The sequence below is a fragment of the Rhea americana genome, unplaced genomic scaffold (assembly GCF_003343005.1).
Source record: "Rhea americana isolate MKP2758 unplaced genomic scaffold, rheAme1 scaffold_604, whole genome shotgun sequence".
Taxonomy (NCBI): Eukaryota; Metazoa; Chordata; class Aves; order Rheiformes; family Rheidae; genus Rhea; species Rhea americana.
The window spans coordinates 2,523-28,199 of NW_028186762.1; the positions used below are offsets into that span (position 1 = coordinate 2,523).

A 25,677-nucleotide genomic window follows, 5' to 3' on the forward strand; every position below is an offset into this window, starting at 1 on the left:
GGAGGCCGGGACCCCCGGCGCGCTGCCCCCCGGCCCGGCGGTGCTGGAGCCGCGCCGGCCCGTTCGGAGTTTCCAGTGACATTTCCAGGGCTGGGATCCAAGGGAGCGGAGCCAAGAGGCCGCGCTCATCCCGCGGCGGCGGCGGCGTTGCGGGGGCCGCCCCATCCCGGGGGGCCGGGGCCGCCCCATCCCGGGGGGCACTCGCCTGCTGCCTTCCGCGGGAAGGACGGGGAGGAAAGCGCCGGGCACGCCGGCTGAAGGCCGCCTCGCCTGCTGCCCCTCTCCCCGCCGCGCTGGCTCACTTCCCCCTCCGAAACCTGCTGACAGCCCCAAAACGGCCCTTCCTCTGGCTCCAGCACCCACATCCCCCCCCCCGATCCCCGCGTAGCTCCGGTCGGAGCGAGGGCGGCAGGGCCGGGCCGGTTGGGCCGTGCCGGGCACCGGGGCCACGGCCACGGCGCGAAGCCCGAGCCTCTACCGGGAGGTTTGCAAAGAGCAGCCCCCGCCCGGCACCGCGGGACTCACCGCCGCGGCCCCCGCCGCCCCGCTCCGGCGAGCAGCCTCCCGGGCCGGCCCTGCCTCCCGCCGCTCCCAGCGCCAGCCTCCGCTCGCAGATAAATATTTGATGGGCGGCCGAGGACAGAATTAGCTAAGGGCGAGCGTTTCCTGTTTGCCCGGCRGGAGCGCGCCGGCGGCCAGCGATGCTCTCGCCGAGCGGCCGTGCTGTGCCGGAGCCCCTCGGCGCCGAGAGGCCCGAAGCAGCCGGGGCGGCACCGGCCGGGGATGCCGGGTGCAAAGCGGGGAGCGAGGAGCACCCTCGTTTTGGGGGGGAAATGCCCAGGGAAGGCCGAGGGATGGAGCCAGATGTTGGGCCACAGCTGGGTCCCCGCTGCCCGCCTCCGCTGCGGCGCCGCAGCCCCCGGCTGCCSGGGCGCGATGCCCGCGGAGACCCTCCTCTTCCTCCCGGCCCCGCCAAAGGCCGCCGGAGGAGGTGGAGAGCTCTCCGAAGGCACCGGGCAGCGCGCGCCGGCTCCGGCGCCAGCCAGAGCAGCAAAGCAGCCCCCAACCCYCCCGCCCGCCTCCCCCAGAGCCGAGCAGCGGCCGCGGGGTTTCGCCCCGGCGTCACTGCTGAGCCCGCCGGGGTGCCACAAAAAAACACGCCGGAGCCGAGCGACTGTGTCAATTTTGAACTTTTTTTTTTCCTTAAAGATGACTTCCAATTTACATTAAGACAGTTCTAACAAATTCATTCCTTGTTCACAAAAAAAAAAAAGAAATTATATTAAATAATTTCTGCCAATAAATAACATTTTCACCATTTTTTTCTTTAAACATAACTAAAAAAAGCAAGAAAAAAGAAAGGAGGCAGTCTCCAGGCAACGGGCATATGCTCCTTCAGCATCGAGAACCTAAAATCACCACCACCGCACCCATCGCTCGTCCCACGGGGCTTCGCGGTGCTGTCAGCGGCAGGGCAGCCGCCGCGCCGCTCCGCTCGGCCGAGCTCTGTCCGAGCGGCGCGACGTGCCGAGACGGGCCCTCGGCCAGAGGGGTGCGGGACGGCGTCACAGCAGAGGTTCTCCCTACACAAGGTGAATGCACCTTTGATCCCAAAGCTCGAAATAAAACCACCGCCCAGCCCATTGCTGACTCCCCTCCTTGTTACATGCACCTTGCTATAACATGCAAAAAAACCCAGGCTGCGAGGCCAGCCTGCGGAGGAGGAGCGCGGCGCGCGCCGCCCTGCCCAGGCTGGGCTTCCACTGACCGCTCGTACTCCTTGGCTTGAATTCGCACTTTTTTAAAAAGTTTATTTATTTATTTTTATTTTTTTGCAAAGTCCTGTTTGTCAAGCTTCTGGATGGCAACCAGGGAGGGAGAGGGACGGGCAGGAGCTCTGAGATGAGGTGTCGTTAGACGTGCATAGCTCCGAGGTGCCGGCGTTCGGGGAAAAGGAAGGGGGGGAACGGGGTATTCCTAGCGTTTTTTGTTTTGCCTCGGTGGGAATATCTCAAGCCGGCCTGCGGAGCAGGGCTGCCTGCGGGCCGCGCTGCAGAAGGCCAACGCCTCTCCCCCGCCAGCCCAGGGCCGCTGCCGGCCTCCGCTCCGAGCTCTCACCTCCCTCCTCCCCAAAAGCCGGGGAGGAGGAGAGGTTTCGGCGCTGGGGGAAAGCCCTGCCTTCCCCACGGCTCTGCTGGCGGCCGGCAAAGGCCCCTCTCCGCGGAGCGGCAGGGATGCCAGTGCGGAGGGTTACGAGGAYGAGCGTCGGCCCGCGACGGGGGAGTTCGGTCCCTCCCCGCTCCGGCGCGCAGAAGGAGCAGGGCCCCGGCGCCCTGCTGCGGCACGGAAAGCCGCGGCGGGGCTGGCCTCCCCGCGGCCACGGGAGCCCGGGCACGAACCTCTCCACGCTCCACGAGCGAGCGCGGGTCCCTCCCGGGCCGAGCCGCTGCCRGGAGGCCGCCGCGGAGCCCCGGCAGCGCGACGAGCCCCCTCGCCCGCTGCGAAACGCCGYGGCCGAGCCGATTCCAGCAGGAGCCGGCAGGGCCGGAGCAGAGCCCGCTGGCGAGGAGAGGTTTCACCGAGCRCCCCCCTCTTTCCCGGAAAGCCAACGCCAGCGGCCCGGAGCACGCRAGCAGGAGCGCCGTGCCGTGGGGCACGGTACGGGGAGGGGGACAGGAACCACGTCGGGTGCGACGGGCCACAAGCTGCGAGCGCGGCAAGTCACAGCGGCGTCCTCCCCCGCGGAGGGACGATCCCGGCCGAGCCCCACGCTCGCAGCCCGTCCGGCACGGGGCAGAAACMTCTCCCCGCAGCGCCGGTCCCCAAACTCTCGACTAAAACTGCTGCCTGGGCRAGATCCCAGCCTGGGTCACAACAACATGCCCTAACATGCAAGGGCAGCACCTTTTGTACGGTTTGCGCTCTCAGAGGAAGATACCACACATCGGTTCACTGTGTTTCAGAAAGGATGCCATAAAAAACAGAAGAAATACTCACAGACAAAGGCAATTGGCCCCATGCCTCATATGGGGTTAGAAAAGCTTGCTCAAAACATTTTGCACTTTTCGCCAAGCAGTGGGTGTGTAAAAAAAAAAAAAAAAGAAAAAGAAAAAAAAAGAAATAAGAAAAAAAAGAAGTGGAGGCATGCGACTCAAAGTCTCTTGTGAAAACTCAGTGGTCTGCTCACAGATACAGTTTCCTAAATAGCTGTCATGGAATTAAGTGACATACGATTATAAGACAATTTGAAAGCTTCCTGCAAAGTTGCTGCTTTCCTCTGTAGCTGGAGTCACAGCTCAGGGCCAGAGCACAAAGGGAAGACAGCAAGATCCGGAGAAGGGGCTGGCAAGCGCCTCTTACCAGAGGCTAGGCCGGCTCGCCTGCTGCCCTTGCTTGGAGAAAGCGTAACAGGCAGTTGAGTTGGGAAAGTGAAAGCTGGCAAGGGATTTGCTTCCAAAAGCTGCTGCTTTCATTCAGTGCAGCTGCAGGCAGAAGAGAAGGAAACTCAAATGACATGCAGGGAAAGGAAGCGACCAAAGGGGAAGCCTACAAAATCCTTCCCCAACGCTTATTTCAGGTCAAAGTTTAAKTGAGAAAATGAGGCTCTGCGCAGAGCTTCAAGCTTCAAAATCCTTCACAGCGCAGAAGGGGCRCTCTCCTGAAGCCCTCCCTCCGCCAAGGGATTCCCCCTTCCTCATCGCCACTGCACAAACAGCCTTCCCAAACCCACCCAGATCCACCGGGTACTTCCACCTGCTCACCCGCGCTAAAATCCACCTCGCTCCCCCGCAGCCACGGGAGGGAACACCTCCAAAACCAGAGGCTTTTTGCAAAGCCGTCTCAACGCCGGCCATTCGTCAACAAGCCGAATCTCTCCAGAAACGAGCAGCRCCATCGCTGATCCTTCCCTGCGCTTTTATCACTTCTGAAGTGTCGCGGTGTYGCTCGCCAACCAAAGGAGGAATAACTTCACTGACTCCCGCCGCTGCTGCCTCTCCTTGGCTGACACGCTATTGCCTCATCCGCACCAGGTATTTACTGGCCTACATCTCCTCCCCATCTCCCATGCCAGCAGGCAGCAAGAGCTACCAACRGATACAGCGGACAGGCCACAGTCCTGCCTGGCTGCAGCAAAACGAAGCGGAAAAGCCACGGAGCGCATCCTCCYGCAGAGGGCTCAGGTGCAAAGCTCAGACCCTCCAGAGAAGCACGCAGGAGATCGGTCAGCTCCTCTGAGGAGCTGCAGCCTCCCCGACAGACGTGCGGCAAGCACGGGCAGAAACRCTGGCATTGCACAACCCGCCGAACCCCCTCCGGCCGTCGGGAAAGGCGGATAAACGCTGGCACTCCTTTGGAGTCACAGGAACAGCTCCTGGCTAACAAGGCAGTTGACAACAGGATGCCACAAGCCCACGCTGCCCACAGCAACGGAAGGTGAAGAACCACCCCCCCAGAAGAAAGGTTCGCGCTGGATGACTGGAAGGCGACGCTGGCCGAAGGGAGACCACGACGTACGCCCACCGCGCCGACCAGCAAGGGCTGCCGAGAGCCATGGCACAGGGAAGCACGCCGCAGGCTTTGCCGTGCACGGAGGTGGTGGGATGGAGGGGGTGGGGGGCTTTCTGCCCACAAGTTATAAATTCCACCCCCGCCCTTCTTCCTGTTAAATTTAGGCCATGCAGATTTCCCAAAGATCAGTTGATCGCTAGAGACTAGACATAATTCCTCTGCTCTGAATCAGAGGGATTCCCAGAGGGATTTCTGCTGCACGGGCAGCCTCGACTGACCAAGTTCTGCGTACAGCCAGCCGTACGGATTCCAGAAGACTGAAGGTGCAGAAAGAGCTGCGACAAGGGAAAATGCTTCTCCCACCCGCCYTTCTGCTCTAAGAGGCTTTTTGGGGGGTGGAGGGGGGGGCTCCACTGCACTAAAACCCTCTTATTGAGGAAAAAGCTACACTGATTAGAATAACATACTAGAGTCCTTTAGAGCTAATCCAAAACTACGCATTTTGGTGTCACCTTTGAAGTAGAGGTATGGGTCTTGGCCAGCTGCACCTTGCAGTGTGCCTTCCACAGAATCAGTTACTAAAGCAGCAGACGCAGGAAGGCAAGAAGTTGAAGAAAACAACAGCAAACTCTGGGAAGACGACAATTGTGGAAAAGAAAAAAAAAAAACAAACCAACCCTATTTTAAATGAAAGAACCTGCTTTTGAAAGCACAGGCTAACTCAGAATTGTACCAAAGTCAACGACCCAAGTTGCCTGGGACTGTTTTTGTTTCTTTTAATCCCCCCACAGAGGTTTGCCTCTCGTGGAGGAGAGGTCAGCTGTACAGCACAACACTTCATATATGCACTAGCAGTTAGATTGGTTTCTAAATTAAAAAAAAAAGGATGGACTTTTTATATATTGAACATAAATAAAAAAATTACAAAATGGTCACCTTTCTTACAGAATGGATGCAAACTGGATTATGAACGTGCCTCCAGGTGAAGTTGGTTTCTCCCCTGCCCCCACCCCACCCCAATAATAAATAAATAAAATTCATTAAGTTTTGGATCCTTTAGTGGTGCAGATTGGGCGTTCGGACCATTACTGGGCTTTCTTCCCTGTGCCATTCTTGTCTGCAGAGTTTGTTGAGGTTACCAAGTTTACCGGCCCGTCTGAGTGCATTGAATCTTTGCGTGGCGGCATGCGTTCATTAATGCGGTCTAGCCCTCTGGCTTCTTCGAAGCTGCGGATCTTGTGCTGCGGTGAAAATCCACGAATGGCTACAGAAAGAAGGGCCGAGAAAGAAGAGTTAGTGTGAGCCACGGATTCCCGAAGAGGATCCCTTTAGCACACGCCAGACATTTACAGAACAAAATCAGGGCAACAAAAAGCACGTGTCTGGTTAAGGAAGYCAAGAGATGGGTGCATGGGTGATTTTAGTGGCTTCTGTGGGTATCAGAGTGCAGCTGGGAAGCTGAACTGCAGCAGTTTACAGTCACAAYGTCTGGGATCCAGACTGGCTAGCCAGGACCCCCAGTGAGGCAGCAGTTACTTGCGCTGCTCCCTAATGGTTTCTCTTTTGATACCATTTAGTAGGAAGAACTTGAAGGCCAGACAAGTGCTYAATGTCCCCAGATAGTGAGATCTCGGGAAGCTTTCAAAGTTGAAAAACATGATACTAAAAAACCAGTGAGGACACCACCACAAGGCATTAGCTTCAACATAAACCACACACTGCAACACCACAAGAGAGAAACGGCTAGTCCTCGGATCACAAACGTAACTTCATCTTGCATGACCAGGAGACGTACAGGAAGCCTCACGAGCAATGAAATCCCACCAAGGACATGCGCATCTGTTTCATTATGATGAGGCTGAGTACAAAGTCCTTGCAGAGATAATACAGACCAAATGTTTAACTCTTTAGTATTATAGATAATTTAAGAAAAAAAGGTTTTGCTCCAAGTCTTTTTACAAGGACTTGGTTGTTCTACAAATGAACGTCCTTTGGCAATCAAAAGTCTCTATAAACAAATGTATGGTCCCATTCATCTGCAGTTGAATGGTGCTATCGAAGGAGAAAATAAACTCCCAGACAGTAACTTTATGAATCTGGTATTTCTACATGAACTGCATGGAGAATATGGCTTCTCTATATTGTGACCATCTTAGCCCACCTGTGGGGAAGACAAAGATGATATTGTATTGGATACAATATCATCATATTCCAGATGATTTTGACACAGTGTTCTGGCAGCCTTCACAGGATCAAGTTATCCAATGGATGAACTCAGCCACAAGGCATCCAAGATCAGACTGCAGGACCTGAAAACTATGGACTTGAGACACCAGAACACAGACTGGAGACTGCCTTGTTTCTAGAGCAAACAAAGTCATTGCAAGGTAGTACCCCCACATTCACATTAAGGCTAAAATAGGCTTGAACCAGCCCACTGAGTATTTTTTGCTTCCCAGCAGGGACCCATCCTCCCCCACTTCTGGTGATGCAAGAGCAAAAAGCTTCCATACGGCTGATAAAGCTCTTTAAAATTAGCACTCTCTCTCTCACACACACACACACACACAGAGAGAGATGATTCGAGTCTCTCGCAAGATTCTAGCCATACCTTCCCGTGCCTCTACTGCTTCTACTGTGGCTGTAATACAGAAGAACAGTGGCATGCAAAAATGAAGACAGGAAAAAAAAGAAAAAAAAAGAGTGACAGTGAGTGATCTAACATCATTGCTGCTAACGCAGAGCCCGCAGCCTCCCACCCCCAGTGAAGACTATGATCAAAACCGACTGGCAGAGGAAAGGGTGACAGGAGCTTGAGAGACAGGCTGAAGGGGACTCGCTCAGTTTTGAGTGTCTGCTGAGCACCAACACTGGAGAGTCTCCTTCCTTCAGGTTTGCTGAACTTGTGACACAGATAAATCCAATGGAAAGAAACACAAAAGCACAGAGCTGGCCATCCACTGCATGCACTTGATGGCCTGGCTGCGCACATGTCCACTGGCAAGGAGGCATTAGACTATGGGTGATGCTTTCCACCAGCGTTTACAGCCCACATTTCATGCTCTCTCCCACTGCTGTCAGTTCGGTGGTCCTGGGATGCCTGACTGTCTTCCGAAGGTAAATTATGTGGAATTCTTTACCAGGGGCTTYGCAGAGCAAAATCCTGCCTGTGGCCAAGCTCCAAGGTCATGTAAAGAGACTGACCTCCAGTGAGGTCACTCATTTTGGAGCGGGGGGAAACAGGGGGGCAGCTTGTTCTCTCGGGGAGAGCGCAGAGCGGCAGCTACTCAGCTGCTCAGCTCCTGAGGACTTGAATTATAACAAAAAACAGGCTGATGCTTCAAATCCACTTTGGCTTCAACTCCACCCCTTAAAAGTGTTACCAGGCAACAAGGCACCATAAAGCTAAGCAGCATCCCCCCTTCTAAACCTGCTGCAGTGGCTGCTGAAGTYCTGGGAGTCCCTGCCTCAACATCTGGAAGCTGGCACTTCTCCGAGGGAGGCCTCCCACCAGAGAGATCCCCCCGCTTTCAGCCTCAGAACACCGCAGTTTCTGCTTTGGGCACAACACAAAGGCCACGTGGCCCTTGAGAGGACGAGGAGGAAGAGTAGAGTCATGGGTGAACAACTTTGCTCCAGATTTGGTAATGTTATTCAGTTCATTCTGCCGATCTGTGCTGCGAAAGGCTCGCAGAGAGAGAAGGGGTCTTGACGTTGCTGACTGCAGCTCTGTCCTACGGTGGTGCTCTGTGAGCTCTCCCCCCAAACCCCGCACGGATGCCTGCGGGGAGAGGGGCAGCCACCTCCTCCCCAGCGCTCAGCACTGAGCAGACGGGCTTGCAGCACGGCTGCTGGAGGAGAGCACGTATGTTAATCAGAAGGCTGTTCCAAGCACAYGGCGTGGCGTGAAGGGATGTGTGAAACGGGAAGGGTGAGAGAATGAGGTACGATCAGGAGAGGAGCGCGAGAAGGGCACAAAAAGCAGGGTGCTGTGCAGGAGAGGACTGGGTGCCGGGAGCAGCGGGAGCTTGGAGGTCTGCAGCCACTGGAGGAGGAGGGAGGGCAGGAGGCATAAGCTGATAAAACAGCAGCAAAGGTCCAACTCCTTTGTCTTATCTACAAGAGACACACAAATCTGAGCTTCCTCTGCCTCCGGGGAAGCTGCCTCCTACCCTTTCAGACGGTGCTGAGGAATCCCCTGAGAGGGGAAAGTGCAGGAATGCGTCAAGAGCGTGACCAGCTCCCTACACTATCAGCTAAGCAGCAAAGCGCGGAGACCAAGCTCRGTGCCTCGAGCTGAGCTGCAACACCCAGCTTCCCACTCAGACTCTGTTCCCTCCTTGCAGCAGAACTGGGGCAACAGAAACCATCATGGTTGCTATAAAAGAAGAAAATCCTTCTCTTCTGTGGGCAAAGAAACCTATGAGTTTGGGAGTGATACCACATCCTCCCCGCCCCCAGGAATGCACAGCAATATTTACATGTTTCTCACTTCTGAACTATTTAATCAAGGCAAGGCAATCCCAGAACAAGCCCTCTTCTGAGCCCTGAGGAAATTACCCAGCACTGATAGCAAGGGGAAGCAGGCTGGTCAGATGCCAGCATTCAAAGGCTGGCAGCAGGAAAGGATTAAAACACTAGATTACAGGATTCCCTCTGGGGACACATGTTACTGTGATAACTCATTCCCTGACCATCAGCCAATCTCCCTGCCCTGTGAGTTTAAAGCACGCAGATCACTAGCTCAGTCCTGCTCTCAGCACACTAATAAGACAGACCAATTGGCTGCTGAGGGAGGGAGCAAAGTATCTGCCAAAAAGCACAGGGAAGAAACCTTCAAAAACAGATCAACACCATGGGGCCTACAGAAGCCTTAATATGAAGCATACAGGCCTGGAAGAAGAATCTTGTTACYTCAACTAAATCTAAGCTTCCTCTGTTTGGGATTCACAGCTTCAYAGGTTCAAAATCAGAGGGATTTAGTTTAATGACGAACAAAAGCAGGCATTTTTACTATCACATTTGCAAAAACATTATCACACAACAGCGGCAGAGAGCTGAGTCTCCTCTGATGCAAGGTGAGAAGGGACATAAATCATAAAATTATTACAAAAAYGGAATAAAGCAACACACATGCTTTGTGTTGTTCGTTCTCTGTATTCCCCTCCTGGAGGGCATACAGAGACATCTTGGGATGCCCTCYACATCCCCACCTAGTTTTCTACTCTTTTCTACTTCTCAATCTTTCTTCCTTACGGGCCAGTATCTCTCTCTCTGTTCCCCTGGTGCTTTGAAGCAGGCCTACAAGCATTGACCTAGTGGTTTGTGGGGGCAGCTGAGGCCCAGATGTAAAACCGCAAAAGGGGTGCTGCAGAGAGGAGGATCTTTCATACTCACCAGTCTGCAGGGTCTGCCTCCCCCCTGAGAGCACTCCCAGGGGCAGTGTACCTGTGGGCGTCAGGCCTTTGAGGGTCAGCACGCTCTCGCTCTCCTCCCTGCAAAGGGGAGGCAATGCAGCCAGTTAGTCTGAGATCAGTGCAATGCTCGGTCAGGTCCCTACAAGACTGTCAGGGATGAGTGGCACAAAAACTGCAGTCTGTCCTGGGCTGATCGCAGACAGTCCGCTCYGATCTGTTGGACACCAAGCAGAATCCTGCCTCACAGATTCAGGTRTTCTACTTACTAAGCTAACACATATCAGAGCTAAGGTGCAGCAAATGCATCCCAGTCTGCAAAGGGAAAGTTCAGGGCTAAATATCAGCAGTGTTTCTGCTGGCAAAGGTGCCAGCACTGGAGAAACAAAGGTTTCAGAAAGAAAAAGTCAAACACCTGCAACGTGGCGCCACGTTGCATAGAAACAACTCCCTCAAGCTTTTGCCATCCACTCTGAAGTAACAGTCTTGTAAGAATTTCTCCAGCAGGACAYCGCCTGCCTGGCGCTTTCACAGACCCAAGAGAGCAGCTGACAAATGTCTYGTTACCCAGAACACAAATGAAACCTGGACACCGACTCACAAGCTGCTTCCTTACCGAAGGACAGAGAAGACTCGTGCCATCTTCCCAATGGCTCTAATCTTATTCCTGATGATTTCCTTACGGACTGTTGTCCCACCTTGAAGAAAAAAAGAAAATACCAGCATGTGAAAGTTTTCTACTTTGCTTTCAAGGCACAGGTAATGTCAGTATGAAGCACCTGTCTGACTCCAGGAAGGAAGTCATGGTTTACAGATTCACAGCTACACTCTYGAGAGAACAGTGCTGAGAGAATGACCGTCAGAATGGCAGTGAGAAGAGCAACACCAACAAGATGACACACGGATTTAGAAGTCTAAGGAGAGTAGAACCACCAAAGGAAACCGATCAGATAGTTCTTGTTTGAAGCTCACCAGGTTTGATCACACTACACAGGATGTAACACAAATGACTCAGCCATGTAGACACAGTTTTGCAAGGCAGAACACTGACGAATCTGACTGCTGATGAACACCGCAGAACACCAGGCTGTGCTCGCCGCGGGGAAGTGTCACACAAGCATCAGCTTTGGCATCCAACACGCACAGTGAACGGCTGGCTGGAGCCTTGCAACTCTGCTTTGACCCCACACAAACACACAGAGTGAGTGATGTGAACTCCCCTTCTACTATATAGACCAAACATGAAAGAAAGCATGGAGGGTAACTGAAAACAAACAAAACAAAGTAAAAGAAGTAACAAATACATCTCCTCTCAGCTGAGATTCTTCAAATGGCCCAACTACACATTAGAACAGTACAAGCCAAACCAGAGGTCTAACATGCACCGATGGCTCAGCCATGCACTAGGTGGCTGCATTCAGAAGTCAGATAGAAACGTGACCCCGCTTCTCAAGTTCCTGGAGGAACGCAGAAGGGTTAAAAAACACACGGCGCTTATGTTAAAACTGAAAGGGGATGAAGAGACTGCCCAAGTAGTCAGCTATTCAAATCCACTCCAAGGAATCTGGTGGCACAGGCAGTGAAAATTAAGCTTGTAGCAAAGTCTAGCTGGGTACCTTTCTGATAGCTTGAAATGTAGTGATCTTCAGGGAGAGGAGACACCAAGAAACAAGTAGATGAAGACAGAGATAGAAGAAACAAATTTAATTTTCATGGGAGGGAGAAAGGAAAAAAAAAAACGAAATGCAATGGGAAAAGCGGGTTAAAGTCTCAACCTGTTGATCGAAGCGGCACCTTGTTATACCACAATGGTGTTCTGCTTCTGTGCTGGACATATTTTACTCCATTCTACAAGGATCTGTATCAGCAGCTCCCCCAGTATACCCGTGATGCTCCCCACACCCATGCACTCATGCTCACATTCCCACTTCTAGCTGCAAGTCCCACTTCTGTGCCTGAATTTCCACTAAGTCCCCAGCTCACTTTGAAAGCACGCTTGCTTGAAAAGTGAGCTGGGGACCTAGTGGAAATTCAGGCACAGAGTCAGTCAATCACAAGCCATTCCCCTCTGATACCAGAGCTGCAGATCAGAATCATAACTGTTTTACCTCCTTATGCATAGCTTAAAATCAAGGCAAAAAAAAAAAAGCATTCTATTTTTCAGGACAGTACGAAAAATCACCTAACCCAGGAGTTCAGTGCTCAGACGTTGTAGCTTAGGCTCAACACTACAGAGCAACAGAAGAGAAGACCGGCTAAATATTTTGGTGCAAATAATTTTGAGCAGGGAAAAAAAAACACACACACACACATAGGAACAGGCTCTGTAAGTAGCAGGAAACCATCCTCCAGAGCAGCTGCCAAGAAGTGGCTGTTGCAGTGAATTAACTAAATTTCCCTGTGACTGAATAGCAAAGGGAAAAAAACCCACATCCTACCCGTAACTATATGAGGGTTAGCCAGACCCAGCTGGGCATCCAGCTATAAATCAGACGCTGCTCACTCTTGAACTAGCATCATACACCTTTCCCCACCTTCATCCCCACTGTTACCAGCTCAATTGTAATAGCATTTGTTACCTTCCAACGTCTCATCACCATCTGAAATCAACTCATCATCGGAGCATATGTTGAGGATGTTAACGAGCATTTCTGTGACTGCAAGAAGTACAGACAGGAGGATTAGAGAGGCCTAGTGCGCACACTTGGCAAAGAGAGGTATTTGGAGGACGAGCTGGACAGGCAAATGATTTCAAGGTCAGTAACACTCTGGAAGTGGAAACCCAAAGATACTTTATAGCTGCACACTGCTGGTACCTCACAGCAGTACCCAGAGCAGACTACATACTTTACACCTTCTGCCAAGAAGGTGGATGCAGTCCAAGCACATTGCAGATGAAACAGATGGGTGGAGTGGGATGCCAATATTCTTGCAGAACAGCCTGGCCTTACTTAAGGTCCTACCTTCCTCACCCCAAACCTGCACAACATGAYATCTGGCTCCAAGAACGTCAAATCTGTACGGAATTCAACCTTGGGTTTCACAATGTCTAAGCCCTTTAGACTTTCAAGCCATCTTCAAAACATCCAACATAGGGTGGAGCTTAAAACACATGAGATGTAAAAACTCTTCTGCTGAAAATTGAGGTAAAGTCTTGATTGTATTTTAAGCAGCTTCACCTTCTTCAAACTGAAGCCTCTAAACCAAAGTGAATGCTTTCTTTTTGATGTGCTATAAGCCAACATCAGATTTYTAATTCTCTGTTATATGGCAGGAGCAAGGGAAATGTCAGCAAATTCTGAGCTGAGGCTACACTACCCAAGATTGCTCCATGAGTGATGCAAAGSTAGCAAGAATGGAGTTCTACTGGTAAAGATAAATGCTTCTAAAACAGGTATATCAACAGCTATTTTCACAAGAATTTTATGCAGCAATACAAGGAGATCTCCTTGAACCTGAACTGCTTTCCAGTGCCATTAGATATTAATGAGTTATAACACCATTTCCAAACATCAGACTTTAGGTTTGCAAACATTTAATAGCCTGTGAGGCAGGTTTTTAAACACTCAGTGTACTATGACCAGTCACTGAGCAACTCAGAAACCKGAACATCTCTTACCCTTTTCCCCTACAAAAGGCAAAGACCATGTGAAGACATCCATGAAGTTTGGAAGCCAGTATGGATGAGGCGAACAGTTGAACTGCCTGATGTTCATGACATTGTTTTCATATTTCAGTACAGCAGCTAGGAGAGAACAAGGAAAGACAACACATGCCTGTAGGCACTGTCAACTTCAGGGAGTCATACTTGAACTAGTGCTATTTCATTAATCAATAGCGACAATTTTGTACTCCTGCAGGATCAAGCTAACAGTTCTCCAAACTTAGAAGGCTTAAGCAAAATTTTTCTGTTTATCCATTACATTGTTTCACAAAAACTCATCATAACAATATTGGTTAATTTAATAAAGCCATTAAAATTCTTGTAAATCAGAAGTGAGGAACACAGAGCAAAGATCCAAAGAGAAGAGAAAAAACATTTGAGGCAAGTTCCCCGTAGTACACATTTGGCATTAATAACAGAGTGAAGGGACAGAGTGAAGTTATAAAAGCTTGCTTAAAAAAAAAAAAAAAAAAAAAAAAAAAAAGCGCGCTGCTGCTTTTTTATGGCAGCATTCATCAATAGTGCTCAGTTGTCATGTGGCTGGAAATGAAAGCATTATTCTAGGCTTTGTAACTTGACAGCTAATTGCAACAGTAATACATTAAGTCTTTGAGTCAGAGAACCCAGTCACTTCCAGCTCCCCAGCTGCCATCGGTTTAGCATATAAAGCTCTTTTTCATTTCATGCATAAGAATGCAACTAGAGRAGAGGGCAGCGTGGGCAAGGCAAGGAAAGATAGAGAAGGATTTCCTAACAGTGTGAAGACAGTGCTGACACTAAAACAACAGTAAAGACCTGGCCTTACCCTTGTTGTTATAGACATCTAGATAATTTGGTGCAGAGAAGATTGTGATTAATGACGGAAAGCCTGTTGTCTGGCTCTTCCTGTACATTCGGTACCTGAAAAGCAGGTCAAGTGTTAACATATTAGTCTTGCTAAGGATAGCACAAACGCAGAAGGAGCCTGCTCAGCTATCATTGCAGCACTTACCCAGCATCCTGGGCTTCATGAGCTCGGATTACAGATAACAAACTATTGTTCTGCAAAAATTCACACACTGCAGGATAACTGGAAAACAAAAAATCAAACATACACTAGTGTGCAGCAAAGGAGAACAGCTAGCATCCATGGTCTCCGTTTCAGAAACAAGCCACTTGCTACTTCCATTCGGTTTGCATCCAGCATCCCTTAACAAGGCCAGTACGCATTACATCATTCAAAAATTAATTGCAAAGCATTCTGTTAACCAGACCCCTGGTGCCAAATCCTCCCTATCAGTCAGGCTACAAGTGGTCTGTCGGCACAAATGCTTCTCTTTCGGACCAGAAAGGATTATTTCCTAGAGCTCCTGGTGTTGTCCAATGCCTGAAARTCTCTCAAAAGGCACTCTGCCAGCTACTAGAGGTCTTGTTGCTGTCCAATATCATAATTTCATAAAGCAACATGTCCAAAGAGAGCTCAATATTATAGGAAAAAAAAACAAACAAGATTGTGTGTATTTGAGCTAGCCGAAGATTATYGCACAGCCTGGTATACTGTAAAGTCCCACTGAGTGATCTGAAAAACACCTCAGCTCCCCCTACACCTTAGCATAAGGCGAGGCAAAAAGCTCTGGTCCGTCCAAGCTCCCTAAAACACCACTCACCTGTAGAAATAGGAGCAGCCTCGAACAGTGTTGTGGGTGAAATGCTCCAGCGTCTTCTCGTTACCATAATCCTCTGATGGATCAGACCAGAGTAGGTCACACATTGGACCAAAGGCTGGAGGCTCCTTAAACCTGTCTAACTGAAAAATGTACATAAAATCAGGGCAAGGCTGGTGAAAACTGTAATGGCTGAGTAACACACAAGCTTATAACTCTGTATTTTGGAGACAGGCTATTTTAAATAGGAGATTGGAGCTAYGGTTATTTTTCCCCAAGAAGGATTAATCCTCCCAGTCTCACTATCATGACACTGAAGCCTTCTCTCCTTCCCTTTTTTCCTCCACTCTCCAAATCTTCAGAAGAGACCCACAGCTGCGGGCATGCAGAGCACACCAGCTGCAACCTGAAACTCCATGCATTAATCAGGAAAAGTGCCTCTCCTCCAAGCATTTACTCAACTTGGCATACTCAGAGCTGGGGAATGCTGTTAGGCAGTTGCCATTAACTAGTTTACACTGTTAACTGTAAACTRTGCTCTCCCTCTTAATTACCGCAGGAAAAGCCAGCGCCTTACTGCATCTGCAAACCAGGGCTGACAAAGTGGATACGCAAAGGAACCGAATCCCAGTACCAACTGCCCACATACTCTGAAGTGTGAAAGGACCACAGAGATTACTTACTTTCCTAATGTCATCTAGACATGTGATTTCTGGAGACAGTCCTCCGTGAACACACAGAAATTGCTGGTTTAGGAGGGCAGCAAGAGGAAGACAGTCAAATGTATCCATACATGCATCATACACTCGCTCTGAATACTTGATTCGACCTGAAAAGGTGAGGGACCGGGGCGAGGGGAAGAGGGAGGAAGAGCGGGAAGAATTGAATTCATTTACACAAAGACTACTCATTCTGAAAGACGTTTTTGGTTTTTAATTTATTTCTTTTAGGGGGTGGTGGGGACGAGTCATTCATGTATCCTAGTGCACAAGGTATAAGAACAATTAAGCAAAACCTTAATCAGCCAAAGCACCAACAAGTAAGTTCCAGGAGTCTAACACGTACAATACGTGGAAACTCTGCTCCTATGACCTACTAAATTGAGCTTCGCATCTACGCATTAGCAAAAATACTGCCTTAAAAATCCTCTTTGGACATCAGAAAAAAGGGTTCCACAGTAATCTGGATGCCATCAAGAATATCAATCTCACCTCTAGCTATTTTCTAGTATACCTGTACTGAGGTCAACATAGAATAGAGGCTAAGTACTTGCCACTGTAATAGAAATCTTGGGATACTAATAAAAAACCATCACATCGCTTTCATACATTCATATCACACCTCTAGACTCAAAGAATCTTACCAACCTCAGCTGCTATGCAGATTACATACTGGGAAATGCAGCAGCTGTTTAATTTGGCACAGCAATATTACATAGCCATTTAAGACGGGAATTGTCTTTTCAGCTGGACACGAGTGCTTTGAATCTGCTAGAATTTGACCAAGGCGCCTACAGTTAAGTGAATCTTTACACAGGATCTTTCAGGGCTACAAGTGATCATGATCTAGATGCCTCATCTTAACAGMGGTGAAGATGTTCCAAAAAATTGAACAGAGATAACAAGGCCTTCCTGAAAGTGGCTTAGCTCTTACAACAAGCCTCCAAGTATGTTCAGAACGTCCCTCTGCATTCCCTGTTAAAGCAGACAGYAGGATTTGAGATCACCAAACCAAGTGCATCCTGAGGTCTTCTTTCACCTGCAACCCCTTCACAGGGCAGCAATATGTTATCATAGCCAGATCATCAAGAAAACCCTATGACTACTATAAAACACGTTTCTGTTTACAAGAAAAATACATGAATGGGAAGTTCACCTTTCCTCCACCTTTGTTTCAGAAAYGCTAAAAGGTTTCTTCAGCTACTTGTTACTACACAGGAAGGGGAAAGGCAGTATCTTCTCTTTTCCAAAGAGGAAAATCTACTACCTCTCACATTCTGGTTCAAATTGAGCCCAGCTCAATGGGAGCTCATCTACCACCATCTGATGACTACAGTATCCAGCAGAGAGGCGGCTGATGTTTTTCAACCCATTTCTGAGTAAACAGATGTMATTATCTCAATACTTATCAGCCTTACCCCATCCTGCAGCATCCAGAGCTGAAGGGCTAAAGACTGGGCTTGTGCCTTGCCAATAACTATTCCTTGAGGTCAGGTCCTTGAGCAACTATTCCCTAGTAGAGAACAGCATATTGCTGGTGTATATCTTTTTTATTGCTTGGAGGAATGTCTGCCATTCTCAGGGGAGAGGGGTCATTCCCCAATCTTACATCAGTGTTAGTTTAAAAATATGTAAATGCTGCGTGAAACTATCTTTAACTAATCTAAAATGATCTTAAAGGTAATGATTCTCCCTAGTGCAAACACTGAGGAACAAATCCTTTATTTGCTTCCAATTGTAATCACTGATCCCAGCTGCACAATCTGGAGCTGAAAGTCATTTGGCAGTAATTRTATGTTGCTGGGCCTGAAAGTCAGAGGTGGGGGGAGGACAGGGGGACACGGTGTGTGTGTGTGTGTCTGCAACTGGCTTGTCAGCAAGACAAGGAAATGAGCTCCCGTTTCTGCCATCCAYGTTCATTCCTTGTTACCAGAAGGCCACATCAACATGCATTCAGTACTTCACAGGACTTATATTGCTGGGTTTTTTTTAGCAGCAGCCAAAACAACTTGYTAGGAAAAAAGCTACCTATGCAGGGAAAAAGACAACAGGTTGGTACAGCTCCATTTTTGAGAGCTACCAATATTACCCATGGCAGGCACAAAAATTAAGAGCCTCACCTGGCTACAACAGAGTTGACATTCAAATCCTYACACTGCTGAGATCTGGATATACTTACATTCCTGCTTAAAGGTGAAGTATTCTGTGAGGTGTCTGCACTCATGATTCCCTCGAAGGAGGAACAATGTTTTGGGATGATTTATCTTTAAACTCCATAAATACAGCACACACTGCAAGAGAGGGAAGCAGAAGATGGCATGTAATAAAAACCTTTTATAGGGTACTAACCATCCATAGACTTCACTAAGTGTTTCTGGGAAGACACCCAACAAGTTGATTTCAAAGTGGAACCCTGATAGAAACCCAGCTCCATAATCGGCAGTAGATCTTATCTTGGCCAACTCCACAGTGGGGGAAAGCCACACTGCGCATTTCTCTATACTAGGCCTGAGTTGGAGAAGTGACAAATGAGATTGCATTCAACTGAAACCGACTCTGGGCTGGGTGGGGGCAGCTTTTCCTTCCAGCAGAAACCAAAGCAAAAAGCAACCCATTTTCAGAGCAACAAAGCAAAACCAGATGCGCAGTAAAATGTGTAATCCAGATGTCCTGYTGCAACGGGAACCAGAGATCATCAAGCACAACAGACTTAACCATCTTGCTAACCATTTTATCAAGTGCATTAAACATCAAAAACTTAAACTTGATCTTCACTGCATGTTTTTTTCTTTTCTCCCTACTTCTGTTTTTGTGCTTACACTATAGTCATGTGAAGTTCAAGTTCAAAACAGGAAAACCCTAGCCAGAAAAAAAAAGCTTAGTAAAGCCTTCTGGCTTTGAAAAGGGCTTTCCACATCCCCTATCTGAGTAGCAACACCTGTAAAAAGATCATCTTTGATGAGGCACAGACCAAAGTCAAATTGAAACAATCTTTTCAGCAGGCCCCAGRAATACTTTACGACGGTTTCCCAAGGAGGCTAAAGGAAGGGGAGTGCTGGAAAGCAAGYACACTTACCTTTCTGCACTCTGCGCTGCTAAGCCGACAGTTAAATCAGCTGATATCTAGTATGGGGAAATGTTACCACATTTCCCTTGTTGATTTTGAGTGCTGGAAGGACAAGCCATAATGACAACAAGCTTTAAAATCTGGATTAAAGTTTCTAATAAGAGCTTACCCGTCAGGCTGACATGCCACAGAAACGGCACATTCTTTCAGAATGGGAACCATGGAGTCTGTCAACAGTTTTACACTTAAAAACACCGCTGGTCTGGTGCAAACAACTCCAGGAATCAGCTGCTGTGGCATGGAAATGGCCTCCAGGACCAAAATAAACYCACTTCAAACTAGTTTCCAGTACAGATATCTTAGAATTTCACTGTTCAAATACTATCATATCTAAGGTAAGGTTTACATTAGTCATTCTAGCCACATGCAGGGATCCAATGAATCCCAAGGATTTGTAAAGCACTCGTTTCCGTCTAACTCAAAATTCAAACCCTACAAAAAAAAAAAACTCAAAAAAAATCTGGATTACAAATACAGAATTTTAAAATTGAACAGCAACAGTGCCAGGGACAGCGTTGGATAATTTAAGCTCTGGTTAGGGCTAACAAAAGTAATGTTTTATTATATCTATTAACAGGAGGAATGCTCCCAACAAAAACATTTATAATTATGCTGTGATTTAAAGCTTTAGCCTGCTGTGCTTGCATCCTAAGTGTTATATTTCTGGGCTATCATGAGAACTGGAAAATGAAAGTCACTATAAATGAAATAAAGGATTTGCTAAGGACTGGAGAAAGCCACCAACCTTCGTTTCACTATTTCAAAGCAAAGAAAGAATGTAAAGATACACCATCAATAAAGAAGAGAATATTAGGATTTAAAAGCTGTTTTAGCATTAATGATATTTACAAGGCTAGCAATGTGGAAAGGGGATATTTTAAAATGCTTTAAAAGTATTTTAAAATGGAATGGAAGTGAACAGAGCTGCTCAGCACCACAATTCTTCTGGTAACACAGCAGCCAAACCACATAACTCTAGAGCAAACTTCTTTTGCAAGACTGGAGTTCCACATGGTTTGTAGCTATTTCGTGAACAACTACAAAATTTGGGGGCTGATCGACAGAAAGGTACCAGTGGGTTAATGACGAGTGAAGAACATTCAACAGAGCTGGAACAAGAAACAAAGCAGCCTTCTACATTCACATGCATCAGATGTTTCCTGGTGTTTTGTACAGATCCTTTTCCCAGATTTTCAAGGCACTGTGCCCAGGAATTGATTACTGGATATTTACAATAGCCTAGTAGCAACTTGAGACAATTATGGATTACTAGATTTAAATACTCCACTTCTCTTTCCACTCTGCCTATCAGCTTGAAGCCCAAGGCCAAGCAGTCCGGCCTGTGCCCGTTTGATACAGCTTTCACTCCAAAGGCTCTCACAAGAGGGAAGCTCAGCTCGTCGTGGTGGGTGAACTGCAAGAGGAATTGCTACCTGCGATCCAGTGCAAACRCAAGAGGGATTGCTGCCAAACCTGCCTGCAACCAGCCGCAATGCAACCTCATGTACAATTTATAAAAGCCAGCATTCATGAGAAGGTTATAAACTTTGAGCCTGCCAGCACATTTTGAAGTAGGCACAGAAGAAACAGCAYGCGGGAATTGCTGCAGCTGGGTCCGGGGTGCAGCCCAGAAATCTACGTTAGCAATAATTCTTCAGCTGGACATGGTGGATAGCTGCAAAGGGACACAATAGTTGAGCAACACTACAGGAAAGTATGATATTAAAGGCACTAAATGGAAACTGCAAGGAGAGTGAAGCCAACTCWCTTTGCACAGCTCAACACCAAGCTGAAAGCCAGTTTTGAATGGATTTCCTCTTTCCACTGGCCATGCACATCTGCCTTCTAGAGACAGACCTGCAGCAGGGAGAAACCAGSGCTCGCTGTACAGACTGCACGCTCAACAGCCCAGTGCTCCTCCGGGCAACATCCCTCCTTCGCGATTCTCCGCTGCTTCCTTTCAGTACCATCAGAAACGTGTGCATCTCTGCACGCACACACAAGGCAAACAAAGCAGTTGGGGCTAATTTGAGGTTTACARCATTGACTGGATCTTTTTAGTATTTAATTATTCTGGATAACACACTACATTCTAGTCTGACAAAAATTACTGTCTAATTCCCTAATTATACAATGATAACATGTCCCATTATAACTGAATTTGGAAAACCAGTCTGGCAAAGGTATGTACCATTATCGCTCCATCTTTACTGACRAATATACTCTTTCCATAGATTCTATTGGTATCACCTTATAATTAATAAAACAATTCTATTCATTGTATTATGGAAGTTTTGGCATCGCCAATCAGAACAGTCCATTGCTGAGTAACAGTGAGAGAGACCTCTCCTGCGTAAAGGCCAAGAGGTGCAACTACAAGCTTAATAAATGAACAAGCACTTTGAAGGAGTCATCTTTTCCACTTGCAGACTGACGAGAGAATCYTTCGTCAGGATGCTGTCTCATCAACATCACAAAATGGAGATGTTTAGCCTGATTTCCTTGCTGCCTGTCAGTCCCTTCCCTACAACATTTGTGTCCATGAACTAAATCCAAATAAATTCGACAATTGCCTCAAAAGCAATTAAAAAAACAAAAACATCCCAGTAACTGAATCAGAGAAAGAAGAAAAAGTCTTCCCTGAGGAACAGGGGAAGAAGCCARCTGACCAAAGAGCAAATGTGTAACTCCAGCCAAGCAGCAACTCTCTTGTCCGGTGAGGCTGGGGTTATGACACCAGAGAAACAAAGGAATAATCCATACCCTACCTAGTTCATGGAACGATTAAAAAAAAAAATATATATATACACACACACACACACACACATATATAAAAACAGACCAGCAAAATGAGTCAGAGCTTGCAGAACAGAACTGCAGATCCATCACGCCTCTGTGGRGCCCCCAAATACGTGCAAGAGACACCGTGATGCCGCCAGCTTCCCTTGCACACCGCGGCACTAACGCAGAGAGGYGAGCGCCCGGGAGGGGGGCAGAGCTCGGCCTCTCCGGCCCGGCCTTTCCCACGGGGCCGCTCAAACGCCGGCTAGCCTYGCTCTTGCAGCGGGCTTTGCGGCGGGGACTGAAAGGACTCTGCACAGTTCTCTTCCATTAGGCATCAGCAGCAGTCTCAGTTTTCACGCAGCTGCTTCCCTTCCCCCACTTTTTTTTTTTTTTTAAGCACTGTTCATGGCCTCATTATACTTACTGGGAATGAATGTTTTTAAATGAGAATTTCCCTAAGCCAGAGGCCTAGAAATAATTTGCTGAAGATATCCAACTGAGCTGATGAACGGAGGCTTTGGGGCTTTTTAAAGGTTCTGTCTGAACGGTAAACTGCTGCTTTTACCTTGAAAACCAAACATTCACAGCAATAGGGAAAGCTTACAAGGGTTATGTGGGCAGCTAGCAAGCAGCCCAGTTTGCCTTAACACCTCCTTGGCTCCCAGTTTTGCATCTTGTTTCCTGATTGCCTACATCAGGATGCAATTACACAATTACCTCCTATTTCATTCAGTTAAAAGGTCATGATTATCAGCCGCTCTGGGCAGGCACTCCATAATATCCCCACCCAGTATATGGATGCACAAATTTGTGCTGAGACTCGTGAAAGCCTGATGCTGYTGCTGTTCTTCACCTTTCCTATGGTGAAAGCACAGCCAAACCTGGAGACCTTTCAATCACTTGAACCTCTGTGATAAAGTGAGCACAGCTGCAAAACTAAAACATTCAAATACCATTGATCTTTGCATTTAGGAGGCCAGTTGCTACAGCTGCCAGCAATGTTTGCATTTTATAAAAAACCCCTCCAAAAAAACACAGGCACATATTAGGTGCTTTTAACTCTTTGCTTATAGCTATCATCCAAGTCAGCTGCTAAACTGCTGCCATTTCGCTATAGAAACCAGCGCTGCTGAGGCTGCTACACACCCAAGTGGGAATCTCTTAAAACACACAGGCTGYGCTTTGCAGTAGGTGGGGGAAAGAGAGGCACACATCAATAAGAACAACGGAATCAAGCCTTCTAATTCTGCTTTATTAGTGACATTCGGCTCAGCCCCCGCACGTACTAATCAAAGCCCACCCTGATTCGTGAAAGATCAATGCTCGTTCTGTGGGGTAAGAGTGGTTGGTGGCTTTCTCCCCCCTTCTGCAGACAAAAAGGGAAAGGGGAAAGAGGAGGGTCAAGAACAGCATGAAAAGCTTCAYGCTGAGAGCTTACAAAGACCAACTGCCCAAGGGCTCTCAAGTCCCCAAAATGCTGGGCTGCTCTGCACAGGCCCCTGTGCTGGAGTGYCAGGCCTCAGCCAAGACCTGATGAKGAAGGATTTCTCTGCCTTACTACAGCTTTCAGGCCTTCCTCCTGAGAAGGAAAACAAAACCAAGAACAACCTCCTCTCCCCATCAATTCTGTTCTCCAAGATGGACTCATCCACCCTTCTGGAATTTTTCAATACTATCACAATATGYAGAGGTCATGGCACTAATCCCAAACACAGACACTCACTTGTGCAGATCTGGCAGTAAAATACCCAAGTTAGAACAACCACAAGGTAAGAGCACAGGATGGGAAAAGCATGTTACCACCCACGATCTGTGAAATTCATGTGTAGACCCAGGATAGAATAATCTCATTTGAAAGTTTTTCAGTTAATTCCCCCCTCAAAAAACCTTCCTATCTCAGAAACAGTTGCTACACAACGATGTAAACTTTTCTAGGTAAATATACTTAAACGCACACACATTTTGCACAAATCAAACAATTTAAACAATTGTATGCCTGTTCTTCCCCTTCCTCCCCAGGGAGGTTACARGGTTCCTCCTGCCAGCACCACCAGAAATCCAACAGCCACACACAACACTGCCTTTGAGCATCCATGTGTCCACTACTCCGGAAACTGTTCATTGTTGCACTTTGGCTTACAGTCAAAATTTAGGAACACATGAAGTATAAGGGTGGAAATAAGTCAGAAAGCTGTTAAAGCACAAGCTGTATGCAGTACCCTCCCAAACTCTCTGCAGAATCCTTCAAGCAACATTCACATTAACTGCCTGCATTTGACTTGAGAGTTCCTCCCCAAAAATTTAGCTAACTGACTTCTGTACAGAAAAATTCCTTTGCAGACCSAACAGTGCAGCTATTCCTTAAGCGTGGCGCGTGCCTTTCCTATGAGAAGCCAAAATGATTTCATAACACTTATTCTGTTACTTCCAGGTTCCACCATCACTGGTTTTGCCATCTTTCATGCCCTTAGTTTCTCAAATGTCACCTGTCACCTTGCCTCCACCCGGAATACGCATTCCTCTTCTACTCAACTCCTGCCTCTGTGCGAGGAGAAGGCTGCAATCCCTTGGGGTCTGCAGCATTTGCTAACAGCTTTCCCAGGCTGCCTGCTTTGTCATTGGCAAGTCTTCAATGAGTCAGAAGCAGCCATGGGTACCCATCAATTACTTTGCCCTTTAAGACCAACAACTCACAGCGCTACCCAGTACTTGGTCAGTAGCAACCCACAGAGCTGCAAAATCCTAACATGATGCCGGATGTTCCACAGATGTCTGTAACGTGACAGCATTATTGCRACAAGGCAGAYTGTCACATAGGCACAGCAYRGCAAGACACACAATTCAAGGCCTCRGCACTAAGCTTGTGGGTCTCAGCGAGATGCACAACTCCCCAGGTGATACAGTGCTCCTTTCTCCTGACCCCACCTACAGCAATGCAAGGTTGATGCTTTCAGGGGGACAGCAGGGAAGCAATGACTCAGTAGTGTAGTGCTTTCTTTCCAACCCTAAGCTGAATCCTGCAAGTTTTTAAACGTTTGCTTCCCACTGCCTTGTAGGATCCTGTTGCCCGCAATATACAATCAACTCTCCCTCTTATTCAACTGACTGACAGCTACAAGTGATATTAAAACCAGAATTCAGAAGCCAGAGTTCAGACATTAGCCCCACCACTGCTGTTTAGCTCTGTCACTGTATGAGGACAATTCTCCACTGTGAGTAATGCTATGTTTGAGCAACACTTTTTCGCCATCATTGTACTGCAGGTAAGTTACCTACAATGTGATTTTCACCATATGCAAAATGATACTAGAGGATAAGATTCATCATAAGAGAGATCTGTATTTGCTAGATAATTTCAGCACTGCTAGAACTAACATCAACAGGCTCAAGTTTATTTGTCACCTCTATACTGAAGTAGCCTCTGTCCACGTAGTCTCCCAGAAAGAGGTAGCGGGTGTTATTGGGTGATCCTCCAACTTCAAATAACTTCATCAGGTCAAAAAACTGCCCATGAATGTCACCGCACACTAGGGTAGGAAGAATAGCACAAAAGAGGGTCAGAATTACATGCTAAGAAAAGAAAGGTCATGACAGCAACAGGGAGCATAGCATGGCTTCACTCTGACCTAAGCCACCCCGCTYTATATCCAGCTTCTGTAAAGATGTACTCAATCTACATGAGCAAAATCCTCTCTTCTAAGAGTTAAGACAATTTAAAAACCTTACTGCCCAAACACTAGTCAARGGAACACAGGAAAAAATCTGCTACTTTGAGCAGCCTGTTTCCTAGATGGGCATCATTTACAACCGCAGCTGC

The 25,677-nt window shown here is 47.9% G+C and overlaps 1 protein-coding gene across 4 annotated transcripts in view; it reads right to left on the reverse strand.

Annotated features, from left to right (window-relative positions):
• Positions 1–1,172: 1,172 nt before the first annotated feature.
• Positions 1,173–25,677, reverse strand: part of PPP3CC (protein phosphatase 3 catalytic subunit gamma) — a 32,692-nt gene continuing 8,187 nt past the window's right edge. The window contains exons 3-15 of one of the 4 annotated variants that reach the window (XM_085319952.1): positions 25,263–25,387; positions 18,129–18,240; positions 15,914–16,059; positions 15,234–15,373; positions 14,579–14,656; positions 14,393–14,487; positions 13,543–13,668; positions 12,503–12,580; positions 11,540–11,566; positions 10,540–10,621; positions 9,907–10,004; positions 7,121–7,150; positions 1,173–5,773 (exon numbers count right to left, since the gene is read on the reverse strand). In XM_085319952.1, the coding sequence (XP_085176078.1) occupies positions 5,595–5,773; positions 7,121–7,150; positions 9,907–10,004; positions 10,540–10,621; positions 11,540–11,566; positions 12,503–12,580; positions 13,543–13,668; positions 14,393–14,487; positions 14,579–14,656; positions 15,234–15,373; positions 15,914–16,059; positions 18,129–18,240; positions 25,263–25,387 (1,316 nt within the window). In that variant the 3' untranslated portion in view covers positions 1,173–5,594. The remainder of the gene's footprint in view (positions 5,774–7,120; positions 7,151–9,906; positions 10,005–10,539; positions 10,622–11,539; positions 11,567–12,502; positions 12,581–13,542; positions 13,669–14,392; positions 14,488–14,578; positions 14,657–15,233; positions 15,374–15,913; positions 16,060–18,128; positions 18,241–25,262; positions 25,388–25,677) is intronic. The other 3 variants (XM_085319953.1, XM_085319954.1, XM_085319955.1) reach the window with 3 other exon arrangements.